Source organism: Protomyctophum parallelum (assembly GCF_964188405.1).
Source record: "Protomyctophum parallelum genome assembly, chromosome: 14".
Taxonomy (NCBI): domain Eukaryota; kingdom Metazoa; phylum Chordata; class Actinopteri; order Myctophiformes; family Myctophidae; genus Protomyctophum; species Protomyctophum parallelum.
This window is the reverse complement of record NC_139709.1, coordinates 32,349,902-32,363,760: the sequence shown is the minus strand read 5'-3', so window position 1 is coordinate 32,363,760 and position 13,859 is coordinate 32,349,902. Positions and strand designations below refer to the sequence as shown.

The 13,859-nt window shown below is 40.9% G+C and overlaps 2 protein-coding genes across 2 annotated transcripts; both read left to right on the top strand.

The window, feature by feature from the left end:
• Positions 1 to 618: 618 nt before the first annotated feature.
• LOC310870181 (7-alpha-hydroxycholest-4-en-3-one 12-alpha-hydroxylase-like) lies at positions 619 to 2,139 on the top strand (the record flags this gene model as incomplete). Its single annotated transcript, XM_083781269.1, has 1 exon — positions 619 to 2,139. The coding sequence occupies one exon, from the start codon at positions 619 to 621 to the stop codon at positions 2,137 to 2,139; it is 1,521 nt and encodes a 506-aa protein (XP_083637395.1).
• Positions 2,140 to 3,564: 1,425 nt separating this feature from the next.
• LOC310870180 (7-alpha-hydroxycholest-4-en-3-one 12-alpha-hydroxylase-like) lies at positions 3,565 to 5,088 on the top strand (the record flags this gene model as incomplete). The annotated part of the gene is made up of 1 exon (XM_083781268.1): positions 3,565 to 5,088. The coding sequence occupies one exon, from the start codon at positions 3,565 to 3,567 to the stop codon at positions 5,086 to 5,088; it is 1,524 nt and encodes a 507-aa protein (XP_083637394.1).
• Positions 5,089 to 13,859: the final 8,771 nt, after the last annotated feature.

Genomic DNA, 13,859 nt, shown 5'->3' with positions numbered 1-13,859 from the left:
ATAGACGTCATCACAAATGTGGGCAAGTTCCTAATATGGCCGAATTTAGGCCAAGGAGTGTTTTTCGTGCAAAACTAATGCTTGGAATGGATTCAGAATCATGAAAACCCCCTAGTTTCTTGCAATAGTGCACAAACTATGCTTTGAATGTTGCACAGTGAAGGCACACACACACACGGACGGAGTGCAAAACATACTCTCTCCCCATGGCTTCGGCCTGGTTGAGACAATGTGTTACATGTCTTCAGTTATTTTCCAGAAGCGATTACTTTACAAAAGGTCTCAGTCATTCAGAAATAGTGTTTGTCCATGAGCTGGTCACTGAGCTCTCATTGACATTCTGCAACTTCCGGGTGTAGTTTGGCTCCCATGAAAGAGCAGCCCAGTCACGTGACCAAATCCTTTCCTTCTAAAGCTTCCTTGAACCTGACTAGAGGTGTAATCACTAATCAACAAGAGTATTGAAAACCCCTGTGTAAAACTATAAGCCTAAAAGCTAGCTGGTTCTTAATTACTGGAAATCACACAGGAGCACAGTTTGTTTTTTCCCCACACGTGACAGTTGAGCCTGACCTGGTCAGACCCTAGCTGTTTGCACTGTTGCAAGAGGAGGGAGTCATGGGCGTCCTGCTGTCGATCCTGTTTGCTTTGCTGGCCTGTCTACTCGGAGGGTTGTATTATCTAGGGGCATTCCGTCAGCGGCGCCCCGGAGAGCCACCTTTGGCTAGGGGACCTATCCCCTGGCTGGGCCATGCCCTAGAGTTTCGCAGGGACATGGCAATGTTTCTGGAGAGGATGAAGCAGGAGTATGGGGACATTTTCACTGTACAGCTGGGAGGGTTTTACTACACGTTTCTCATGGACCCCCTGTCCTTTGGGGCTGTTTTAAAGGAGGCTCGCACAAAACTAGACTTTAAAATATATATTATCCAGGCGTTATACAAAATGTTTGGATATGAATCAATTGACTCTGATCAGACCTTTCCCCACAGCAAGTACCTAATGGGGGATGGATTGTCGGTAATGACACAAGCCATGCTGAGTAATTTGCAGGACCTAATGCTGCATAGCCTTGGTGATGAGCAAAAGGACTGGGTGGAGGATGGACTATTTATGTACAGCTATAACATCGTCTTTAGGGCTGGATACCTTGCTCTGTTTGGCAACGAGACCCCCCAGGGGCCAGGGGGCTTGGAGAAAGCCAAAGAGATAGACAGACTTGAATCCAATGCTCTGTTTTATGAGTTTCGCAAATATGACCAGCTCTTTCCCAAACTGCTCTTTGGCGGACTGTCACCTGGTGAGAAGAGGGAGGTAGAGAGGCTGTTGGAACTGTTCAGGAGTACTCTGTCGGTGCAGAAGGTCAAGGCTAAGGACAATATCAGCGGCTGGGTGTGGGACCAGCAACAGCTGAGGGAGGAGCATGGGATGAAGGAATGTATGCAAGACCGGTACATATTCATCATCTTGTGGGGATCCCAGGGCAACACAGGACCCATGGCCTTTTGGCTGCTCCTCTACCTCATGAAGCATCCCGAGGCCATGAAGGCCATCAAGGCAGAGGTAGAGGAGGTTCTGCGAAAAACTGGGCAAGAAGTAAAGCACGGTGGTCCTCTCATCGACTTGACCCAAGACATGCTGATGAGAACACCAGTCCTGGACAGTGCCGTGGAGGAGACCCTCCGACTGTCTGGCACACCTCTACTACTCAGAGCTGTGCTTCAGGACATGACCCTGAAGATGGCGGATGGACGTGAGTACGCCATTCGTGAGGGTGACAGAGTGGCTCTTTTCCCTTACACAGCTGTCCAGATAGACCCAGAGGTATACCCTGAGCCCCTTTCATTCAAATACGACCGCTTTCTAAACCCAGATGGGAGCAGGAAAACTGATTTTTACAAAGCAGGGAAGAAGCTGAAGTATTATAACATGCCGTGGGGAGGTGGGGTCACCATGTGTCCTGGGCGATTCTTTGCCACCAATGAGCTGAAGCAGTTCATTTTCCTCATGTTGATATACTTTGACTTGGAGCTGAAAAAGCCAGATGAGGAGATGCCTGATATTGACATCAAACGATGGGGTTTTAGAGCCGCTCACCCTAGCAGAGACATTCAGTTCAGGCACAGGCTTAGATTCTAATCCTATAAATCACAAAAGTGCCATATCTCTCATTGTTCACTTTTGCTTGATAAAATGAATCATGTGAGAATGATGATCTGTACTGGCTTTTCTTATAACTGTAATCTGTCTTTTGATAAACAACATTGTATGTACATTCTAATATTAAAAAACGTTTCTATTGGAAGCTATAGACCGTGTACCTTCTTCATCATTGTACGTGGATTTATTTTCCTCGATGTGAGTGCTTATCCCTCTTGGACTTTCTTAATATTTATCAACTCCATTTTTGTTTATACTGTATTATGCTCATTGCCAATATACATTTATTTGACAGGGACAATTGTCCCCTGTGCAATAAAACATTGCACATCTATGAACTGTTTCAGTGGTGGAGGTGCAAGTCCATTTAAGATCTTACAAATGAGACAAGCATCTGCTAAATGTCAGCTGTCAAAATTAAATAAGTTGTACTTTTGAACTACTGGTAAATGGCAATGGTGGTAAATAATAATTGGGCTTTTGGTCAAGTGTTTTTAATGTCTGTAAAGTGATTCTATGGGTTTTAAAGTTATGCTGCTTTTTGTTTTCAGTTATTGCACTTTGCACTTGCCATATACAATCATACAATGCTCTAAAAGTCTAAATGGTACAAAATAGTTATCATGCTGTTTCATTTATGGTATTCTGTTTTTACGATTCCTAAATCTGTCAAGGTATTCCTAAATCTGTCAAGCATGTGACGTGCCAAACTAGGGGGTTTTCATGATTCTGAATCCATTCCAAGCATTAGTTTTACACGAAAAACAGTCCTTGGACAAAAAAAAACATCCATAGACGTCATCACAAATGTGGGCAAGTTCCTAATATGGCCGAATTTAGGCCAAGGAGTGTTTTTCGTGCAAAACTAATGCTTGGAATGGATTCAGAATCATGAAAACCCCCTAGTTTCTTGCAATAGTGCACAAACTATGCTTTGAATGTTGCACAGTGAAGGCACACACACACACGGACGGAGTGCAAAACATACTCTCTCCCCATGCCTTCGGCCTTGTGGAGACATGTCTTCAGTTATTTTCCAGAAGCGATTACTTTACAAAAGGTCTCAGTCATTCAGAAATAGTGTTTGTCCATGAGCTGGTCACTGAGCTCTCATTGACATTCTGCAACTTCCGGGTGTAGTTTGGCTCCCATGAAAGAGCAGCCCAGTCACGTGACCAAATCCTTTCCTTCTAAAGCTTCCTTGAACCTGACTAGAGGTGTAATCACTAATCAACAAGAGTATTGAAAACCCCTGTGTAAAACTATAAGCCTAAAAGCTAGCTGGTTCTTAATTACTGGAAATCACACAGGAGCACAGTTTGTTTTTTCCCCACACATGACAGTTGAGCCTGACCTGATCACATCAGACCCTAGCAGTTTGCACTGTTGCAAGAGGAGAGAGTCATGGGCGTCCTGCTGTCGATCCTGTTTGCTTTGCTGGCCTGTCTACTCGGAGGGTTGTATTATCTAGGGGCATTCCGTCAGCGGCGCCCCGGAGAGCCACCTTTGGCTAGGGGACCTATCCCTTGGCTGGGCCATGCCCTAGAGTTTCGCAGGGACATGGCAACGTTTCTGGAGAGGATGAAGCAGGAGTATGGGGACATTTTCACGGTACAGCTGGGAGGGTTTTACTACACGTTTCTCATGGACCCCCTGTCCTTTGGGGCTGTTTTTAAGGAGGCCCGCACAAAACTAGACTTTAAAATATATATTAGCCAGGTGTTATACAGAATGTTTGGCTATGAATCAACTGAGTATGAGCAGACCTTTCCCCACAGCAAGTACCTAATGGGGGATGGATTGTCGGTAATGACACAAGCCATGATGAGTAATTTGCAGGACCTAATGCTGCACAGCCTTGGTGATGAGCAAAAGGACTGGGTGGAGGATGGACTATTTATGTACAGCTATAACATCGTCTTTAGGGCTGGATACCTTGCTCTGTTTGGCAACGAGACCCCCCAGGGGCCAGGGGGCTTGGAGAAAGCCAAAGAGATCGACAGACTCAAATCCAATGCTCTGTTTTATGAGTTTCGCAAATATGACCAGCTCTTTCCCAAACTGATCTTTGGCGGGCTGTTACCTGGTGAGAAGAGGGAGGCAGAGAGGCTGTTGGAACTGTTCAGGAGTACTCTGTCTGTGCAGAAACTCAAGGCTAAGGACAATATCAGCGGCTGGGTGTGGGACCAGCAACAGCTGAGGGAGGAGCATGGGATGAAGGAATCTATGCAAGACCGGTTCATGGTCGTCCTCTTGTTATCCCAGGTCAACACAGGACCCAGTGCCTTTTGGCTGCTCCTCTACCTCATGAAGCATCCCGAGGCCATGAAGGCCATCAAGGCAGAGGTAGAGGAGGTTCTGCGGAAAACTGGGCAAGAAGTAAAGCGCGGTGTTCCTCTCATCGACCTGACCCGAGACATGCTGATGAGAACACCAGTCCTGGACAGTGCCGTGGAGGAGACCCTCCGACTGTCTGGCACACCTCTACTACTCAGAGCTGTGCTTCAGGACATGACCCTGAAGATGGCGGATGGACGCGAGTACGCCATTCGTGAGGGTGACAGAGTGGCTGTTTTCCCTTACACAGCTGTTCAGACAGACCCAGAGGTACACCCCGAGCCCCTTTCATTCAAATACGACCGCTTTCTGAACCCAGATGGGAGCAGGAAAACAGATTTTTACAAAGCAGGGAAGAAGCTGAAGTATTATAACATGCCGTGGGGAGCTGGGGTCAGCATGTGTCCTGGTCGAATATTTGCCACCAATCAGCTGAAGCAGTTCATTTTCCTCATGTTGATATACTTTGACTTGGAGCTGAAAAAGCCAGAGGAGGAGATGCCTGATATTGACATCAAACGATGGGGTTTTGGAGCCGCCGGCGCTCACCCTAGCAGAGACATTCAGTTCAGGTACAGGCTCAGATTCTAATCCTATAAATCACAAAAGTGCCATCTCTCATTTCACTTTTGATTGATAAAATGAATCATGTGAGATTGATTGCTGTACTGGCTGTTCATTTAACTGTAATCTGAATAAACTTGCATTTTTTACCCTCTTGAATAAACTTTTCTACTGGAAGCTATAGGCCGTGTACAGACTGCCTTTCTTCATCATTGTACGTGGACTTTTGAGGGTGTATAATTTATACAGGTTTAACGTTCTTGATTTTAAAACGCCATTGACAATGAAGGGAAAATGTACGTCATATTGTCCCTCATTACGTCATATTGTCTCTTTGTTGTTGATGGCATTTAATGTTTGTGTTGGCACCGTTTTGACCCCCGTTTGGGTCCCTTTGTATTTCTTCCACTCTCTATGGTAGACAGATGTACAAACCCTCCGCTCATGCCGTGCTGCGCTCCACTTAAGTGGTGGTGAGATGTTTCAAATATGCATAAAACTGCTATAGGAGACAACGGAAACACGGGAGCCGTTAAGTATTTTTTTTTTTTTTAGTTTTGGCTGCTCTGAAACATCTCACCACCACTTAAGTGGAGCGCAGCACGGCATGAACGGAGGGTATGTACATCTGTCTACCATAGAGAGTGGAAGAAATACAAAGGGACCCTATTAAGCGATGAAAAGAGCTTAAAGGGTAAGACCACTTTTTTTGAGGTTTGGGTTGTGTAGTTACTTTGCCATGATGCAACTCCAAATGTGGACAAGAAATAAAAAAATACTGCTCCAGTGATTAGAAATTGATAATTCAAAATATGCTCCTCATTGACTTACATTGTAGCTAAAACAGCTCTCAAAGTCACTCTTTTAGTACGTAAACAAACACAAACTAAGTTGATTCAGACAATATAGAGCATCACCAAAACTCATGTGGTTTTATTTTTTCATAAAAATGTTAGATTCCTGTTGATTTTACTATTTGAAGATCTGGATCCGAATCCACGGATCCAGTCCGGGTTTTCTTCCCAACAGGAAGATAATATTTTTATGAAAAAATAAAACCACATGAGTTTTGGTGATGCTCTATATTGTCTGAATCAACATTGTTTGTGTTTGTTTACGTACTAAAAGAGTGACTTTGAGAGTTGTTTTAGCTACAATGTAAGTCAATGAGGAGCATATTTTGAATGATCAATTTCTAATCACTGGAGCAGTTATTTTTTATTTCTTGTCCACATTTGGAGTTGCATCATGGCAAAGTAACTACACAACCCAAACCTCAAAAAAAGTGGTCTTACCCTTTAACCGAGGGGTCCAGAGAGGGGCTACTAAACAACATGAGTTAGAATTAATATATTAGCGCCCCTCACTTCACACAGGTGTGATTTTTTTTCCCCCTCGAGATGCGAGTGATTATCCCTCTTGGACATTATTTCTAATATTTATCAACTCTATTTTTGTTTATACAGTATTATGCTCATTGCCAATATATTAATGGAATTGGATACAAACAGTCATGGTGCTCTTTTTTTTCCACAGTTATTGCGCTTTGCACTTGCCAATTGCCATAATACATTCATACAATACTGTAAAGGGTAAATGGTACAAAATAGTTATCATGCTGTTTCATTTATGGTATTATGTTTTTAGTTTTTACGATTCCTAAATCTGCAACAATGAACAGATTGAACCTTGAATGATTATTCAAGGTTTTGTCATTAGGTAAGGTCATGTTAACTTGTTGCGTGTTAACTCTTTTTCTAACTTTTTGTGTATTTTAACCATATTTTTGTGCTTTACAGTGACTGCGAGTGTGACTGTGCACTTGTTTGGTGGCGGTGAAACTATTACAATTCCCCTCACCTCCCTCACTCCCTGGCTTCCTCCTGTGTGGACACCACTGCACCCCTGACTGTACCGGTAATATTATGAAGCTATAGTGACTGATGACATTTAACCTCGTTTCTGATGTAGTCATCCCCTTTAAAATTGGTTCAAATACATTTCTAACCTGATGACCCTTCCTTTTTTAAGTGATTAAAGTAAGGATTCTGCCCCCTCTCTGCTCCCCTTTATTTAAACCTGTGGCTGGATATTCAGGTGTATTGTGCATTATATTAAATTCAAGGTTATCCGGGCCTAAGTGTCCTGGGGCCTATTTCACGAAACTTGGATTAGAGATTAAGCCGGGCTTTAACACATATCCTGGCTTAATATATCCTGGATCAGTGCTTAACCGGTTTCATGAAAGCTGGTTGATCTTGCCAGATTAACTTAACCAGTTAACCTGGATATGTTGAGGCTTGATTCGGTTTCATGAAAGTGATGCTACATAAGTTACCATGGAAACTAATGCTTTGGACTTAGCCTGCTCCGGACCAGGCTAACAGCCAGGTTTAACCTAATCCTGATGTCTTTACTGTTCATTAAGCAGTCAAACTGATCACAAACCAATGATGTTTTCCAGATTTATTCAATTATTATGGGTTTATGTTGCCTTATTTGTATCGGTCTGCATTAAAGGACTAATTTAAGCACTATATAAAATCAAATAACCAAAATATATAGGCTGCACAACATCATGACAGCTTGTGAGCTTGTAGATCAGCTGCTTTTGGTGAATGTTCCCCATGAATAGGTTTGCTGTCGTACAAGTGCACGGTTAAGAAGAATTATTATATTATATTATTTTTATTTTTATTTTTTATTTGTAAAAGTGAAAACCACTAAATATTACCATTACTCATTGTTTTACAACATATTATCATTGTAACGTTTCACCCACTACTAGTCCTACATACTTACACCTAGAAACCCCATTCAAACCTATTTAGGTTCATCATACGGTGGACATGTGTGCCTGAAAAGGAATCTTTGAAATGTTTCATAGTTTTAGAAATATAGTGCTTTCAAATTTGAGACATTTATAGGCAGATAGTGGCACTTAAAAAAATCACTTTCACCTAGAAACTCCATTCACACTTTGTAAAATTCAGCTTACTGTGGAGACACATGCTGGAACTTTTTACTTTTAAATGTTTTATAGTTTCTGAGTTATTTAACTTAAACGCCCAATGCATTCTCAATGGCAATAGCACAAACTTTGGCATGCTACATGAACCCATGACCCGGCCCTGTCTGGACAACAACCCCCTTCCCCAAAGGTAGCTCCCTCAGAGGAGGGAGTTATGGCCAAATATCACAATGCGACAATATCATTATGCTTACAATATTAAGAATTCTGTTTTAAGTTAATAGTAGTGGTAAAATGTAAACTATATTTTTGGGGTAGTTAATCATTCAGTCTATCCACTATTGAGAGTATGTTCTCTCTTTAATTACAGCAGCAGTATTTATTTTAGAAGCTTAAGTCCTTGTATCAGTAAGTCTTGAATAGATTAGTAAAGATAATGAGATATACAGAAGGGGGCTGTAATGCAACTATTAAGGATGCAAACTGCCTTAATACCCCATGAAGAAGAAGGATCAGTAAATCTGTGATCCACATAAGGGGTCTAGAGACAAAAAGCCAGACTGTCTATTAAGCCAGGCTTGCTGATCCCGGCTCGCCAAATCCACCAATTCTGAGCCTCGCTTGGCTTTAGTGGAACGGAATAAACCAGGCTGTAAAGATCAGGATTTAAAAAGCCTGGTTTTGGCCTAAATCCTGGATTAGTTAATCCAAGTTTCGTGAAACAGGCCCCTGGTTATATCCAACATACTATATTCAGGGGGTTTTCAACTGGTGATCCCTGGACCACCAGTGGTAAGAGTTAAAGGTTTGGATAAATTACGGGAATGGAATATGTTCATGAAGAAATATTAATGAATAAAGATCCGGCACACTGCTCTTAGTGCATGGGTCAACACTGATATTTCAATGAATTGGTACCACCTAAGGTGACCGTAAAATGTTTATTTCATATACTTTCCCTACATGTCTCTAGTTTATATTTTGGTATGATGACTCTTCCAAATCATTAGCTTAGTGCCAGTTACTGTAGGCCTATATGTGACCACACCAAAGACAACCTATAAAGGCAACATTTTCCAAATTTCATTATGGTTTAAGTAGCATGTGACGTGTCAAACTATGGGGTTTTCATGATTCTGAATCCATACCAAGCATTCGTTTTGCACGAAAAACACTCCTGAGGGCTAAAAACGGCCATAGCTGTCATCACAAATGTGAAGAGGTCATCAAAAATGTGATGAGGTCATCACATTTGGAGTTCACTTCAAGGGAAAAGGCTCGCTCAACTCAGTCTTTTAAAGGTTCAGGCATGTGCTGGATGTAGATTCAAAGAGAACATATAGAAAGAATGAAATCCGCACTCTCAGTCATAGTAAGAGTCTTGTTTAATAATGTTGAGGATCCTCAACAGTAGTCAATCCAGACAAACGTGTTACGGCGCGCAGGCCTTCGTCAGTGTCAGAATTGTTCAGTGTTAAATTAAAAAGGACTATACAGCCGTATAGTATAGCCGCCTCATTATTAAAAAGGCTTACATAATGGTGAACATACATACGTCTCATTTCAACTCACAGAACATTACAAAAAGGATAATCGTAAACAGTTTAACACCAATTCCTTTAGGAAATACAGTATTTAAGAAATGGATCCAAAATGCTTCGAAAGAACTGTCTAATCAGTCTATAGTTATCCGTAGAGCCGATAAAGGAGGTGCTATAGTCCTACAGGACAAAGAAACACACAAATAAAAAGACAACTTGGCAATGCAGATTATTATACCATATGTTGATCCTACTATTAAATTCTCGAATTAAATTAAAAGTACATTAGATAAAGCTTTGTCTGATCAATTTATTTCTAAAGATGAGTACAAATTCATGGTATGAACACCCTGTCTACTTTACACTCTGCCTACAATTCACAAGAGTTGTACAATACCTGTTCCAGGGCGCCCCATAGTGGCGGGTAATGGTTCTCTAACAGACTGAACCTCTCTCTCAGTATGTCGATTTTCATATGAACCCATTTCGACCTGAGGACGATTCTACAAAATGTCTTCTAAATTCTGACAGTTTTCTAAAAAAACCTATGTTTCTATGTCAGTGGTTTTCAAACATTTTCATGTCAAGGACCCCCAAAAATATATGAAATTGGCCGCCGACCCCCATCTGAAAATATGTTGTTATATGGACCAGAAGCAAAGATTTGAGTTAAAAACTTTCGCTCTGAAAGAAAATATATTCAAAGATTTGCACTACATTTTCATGATATTTCAAAAATAGCAGACCTACAAGCTCGTATGAGCTTGTAGATCTGCTATTTTTCAATAGCTAAAGTATAACATAATGCTTAAAACACCAAAAGGGGTTCCTGCCCAAAATGTAAAGACTGGTATTTAAATTCTATCATTCTATCAAGTTAAATTCTATCAAGGACATAACGGACTCAGGTATTTTACTATGGATACTGGATGTAACTAGTCTGTACACAAATGTACCTCATAAAGAAGGCCTAAAAGCCCTTTGATATTATATGCAGTCAAGAGACGACCAGTCACTTGACCACTGATTTGGTCATGGACTTAGCTAACGAGGTTCTTACTTATAAGAATTATTTTAAATTTGATAATGTAGTTTTACCTTCAGAAACAAGGTGTCTCTATGGGCAGCCCATTCTCTCCAAACTATGCAAATCTGTTCATGGGAAAATTTGAGGAAGACTTTATATATAATAATAATCCTTTCAAGGTTTACATAAAATGTTGGTTTAGATTTATTAATGACATCTTTTTTGTTTTTAACAGCTTCACATCCCATATCAACTCAAGGTTACCTTCTATGAACTTTTCCCTCAAAGCTAGTCCTGAAACAGTGTCATTCTTAGGGCCGATTCATACTCCTATTTTACAGCTGTTTCGGCGCTGTAGTGCCGAAATGATTTCGGCTCGTCAGAATTTTTGTAGGAAAAACTAAAAGAGAATTAAGAACCAGAATCACTGAACATAAAGGTAATATCAGAACAAAAGATGAAAAATCCCCCATAGCCAGACTTTAACAGTACTGGACATATGTACCCTGAGGTTTCAAGGCATAGAATATATTAACCCCTTAAACAGAGACTGGTTATTATTGCAACGTGAAGCATTTTGGATCCATTTCTTAAATGCTGTATTTCCTAAAGGTCTAAATGAAGAATTGGTGTTAAACTGTTTTCTATGATTATCCTTTTTGTAATGTGGATTCTGTGAGTTGAAATGAGACAATAATTATTTCTTATAATAATATGAATGTTCACTATTACAGTATGTATGCCTTTTTAATAATGCAAATTCTGACACAGACGAAGGCCCGCGTGCTGAAACCTTAGAGTATATAGGCCGAAACGTGTTTGTCTGGATTGACTGCTGTTGCGGATGCTCAACATTATTAAACAAGACTTTTACTACGACTGAGAGTGCAGATTTTATTCTCTTTCTATATGTCATCACATTTGGGCAAGGGGCTATATGGCCGAACAAAATATGCAGGCCAGACAATCATGACTGGTTCTATCTATGGCTCTTTGTGTGGCCTTCATCTATTTAGCTACTTTGACAGCATCTGACTGTCACTTCCTAGCACAATCTAATTTTGTATTGTTGAACATTCGTTGACAACTTGTGTGATACCAGGTTTCTTCTTAAAGCAGCTTCTATAGGGCGCCGACGTCCTGACGTCACTCGCTCATCCCCTGGTTCTGCCTGGTTCACGGAAGTAATTTCTCTACGGAGAATAACATGGGCTCATCTTAAAATCGTTGTGGTCCAAAAATAAACAAGCTGTCTGTCTCTGCGTTATTGTCAGGGAGGTGTCTCTGTATCGTTTGCGACAGTCACTCACTCATATACAGCATGATACAGTCTTGTTCTAGCGAAAATATAACTAATTCAGTAGCAGTAACAATAGCGTTTTCTCTCAGTCAGTTGATTCTTCATATCCATATCTTCATATCTTATATGAGGGGATCTAAAATCCCCCTATGGGGATAATGCAAATAAAAAGTACATGAACCCGTGGATTTGCGCCCTCTACCGATATTAACATCAGACTTCGGTAACGCAGAGGTTCCCAACCACTGGTACTTGAGCCCCCCTCTGGTGTTACTCAGAGGAATCGCCCAAAAAAGACTAAAGTAGAATGAAATATTTATATTAATACAGGTAGTTCTTCTAACCAAGCAATTGGTTGAAATAGGCTCTCCAGTTGTGCTGACATGAGCATGACAGCATACCTAGCCATTAATAGAAGATTTGAGGACGGATTAATCACATAGAAATATTATCAGTTATGTTGATTAGACAAAGTTTCATCAGAGCAGCAGCAAAATTGGCTTGAGAATGGAACAAAAATTCAAAGAATAAATTACATTTTACTCCATAGCTGAATAGGATGGGGCAGGTCTACGCTCCTGTATTTGTATAATAATCAGACACTGGTAGTTGGAGTTCCAGATATATTCTGTGGTGGTATGTTTGCGTAGCCAGCGCCTTTTTCAATAAGAGTGGCCCTTAGACAGTAATTGTGCCAAATTCCATCCTTCCTTGTATCACAATCTGAAAGATTATATCACTATCTGCTCCGCTAAGGTGGCGGCCAATGGCCATGTTGAACAAAATGGTCACCATCTTGGAATTTTGAGCGGCCAGTGCCTTTTCCCATAAGAGTGGCCCTTAGATTGTATTTGTGCCAAATGTCATGCTTGGATCAAAGTGAATGATTCTTATGAAATTTGCCATTAATCTGCTCCGCTAAAGGGGGATCTCTGAATAACAAAGAATAGGACGTATAGCAGCACACATAAATGTTGCTCCTCATTTTGACGGTCTTGAAAACAAATATTTTAACATCACAAAGTTTGTATGTGGTCAAAACACTTGGGAGTCCGTAGCCTATAGCCAAATACCGGTAAATATTAATTTGGGGGTCCTTGACATGAGAGAGTGTGAGAAACAGATGAACAAACACTTTCTGTTAACCCATGGCTTACAATATTTGACTTTCTGAAGAGAAGAGAAAAGAATGAACTCTAACACAGTATTTTAATATTAAAAGGCATTTGTTGTCTCCTGCAATAGTGCACAAACTATGCTTTGAATGTTGCACAGTGAAGGCAATTTAAAATGCAAATAATCCATCTGACACAAGACTGGAATTACCGTCAATCAATCAAGTAATAAATGCAATTTATATAGTGCTGACTGCTGACCAAATCAAGTTGTCTCAAGACACTTTACACGTAAAGCAGGTCCGGATCTCTACCGAGACCCAACATTCCCCCAAGCGCTTGGCAACGGTGGCAAGAATAAGAAAAACCTTTAACGGGAAGAAACCTCGAATTAGCTGGAAAACGAATGGAAAAATCCACACAACCAACAAATCCTGCATGTGCTCTTGCACACGAGCACGCACACACACACACACACACACACACACACACACACACACACACACACACACACACACACACACACACACACACACACACACACACACACACACACACACACTCACCCACACTCACACAAACGGTCAACAGATGTGGTCTGGTGATAATGACAAGCATCTGTCCCTCTTTTATGTAAGAGGTCAAACTTGAGCGTGAGGCAACAAAAGCACAGCAAGAGAAAGAATGAAAATGTGCTTCTCTAATCTCGAAAGCTGCCTTTGGCTTCAATAGCTGGAAAAATTATATATACTGTAGCAAATGTACTATAGGCCTACATGATATATATTCAAGATTCAGAAGAAAAAAAACTAATAAAACATAAATCTATGACTCTAAAGGTGCA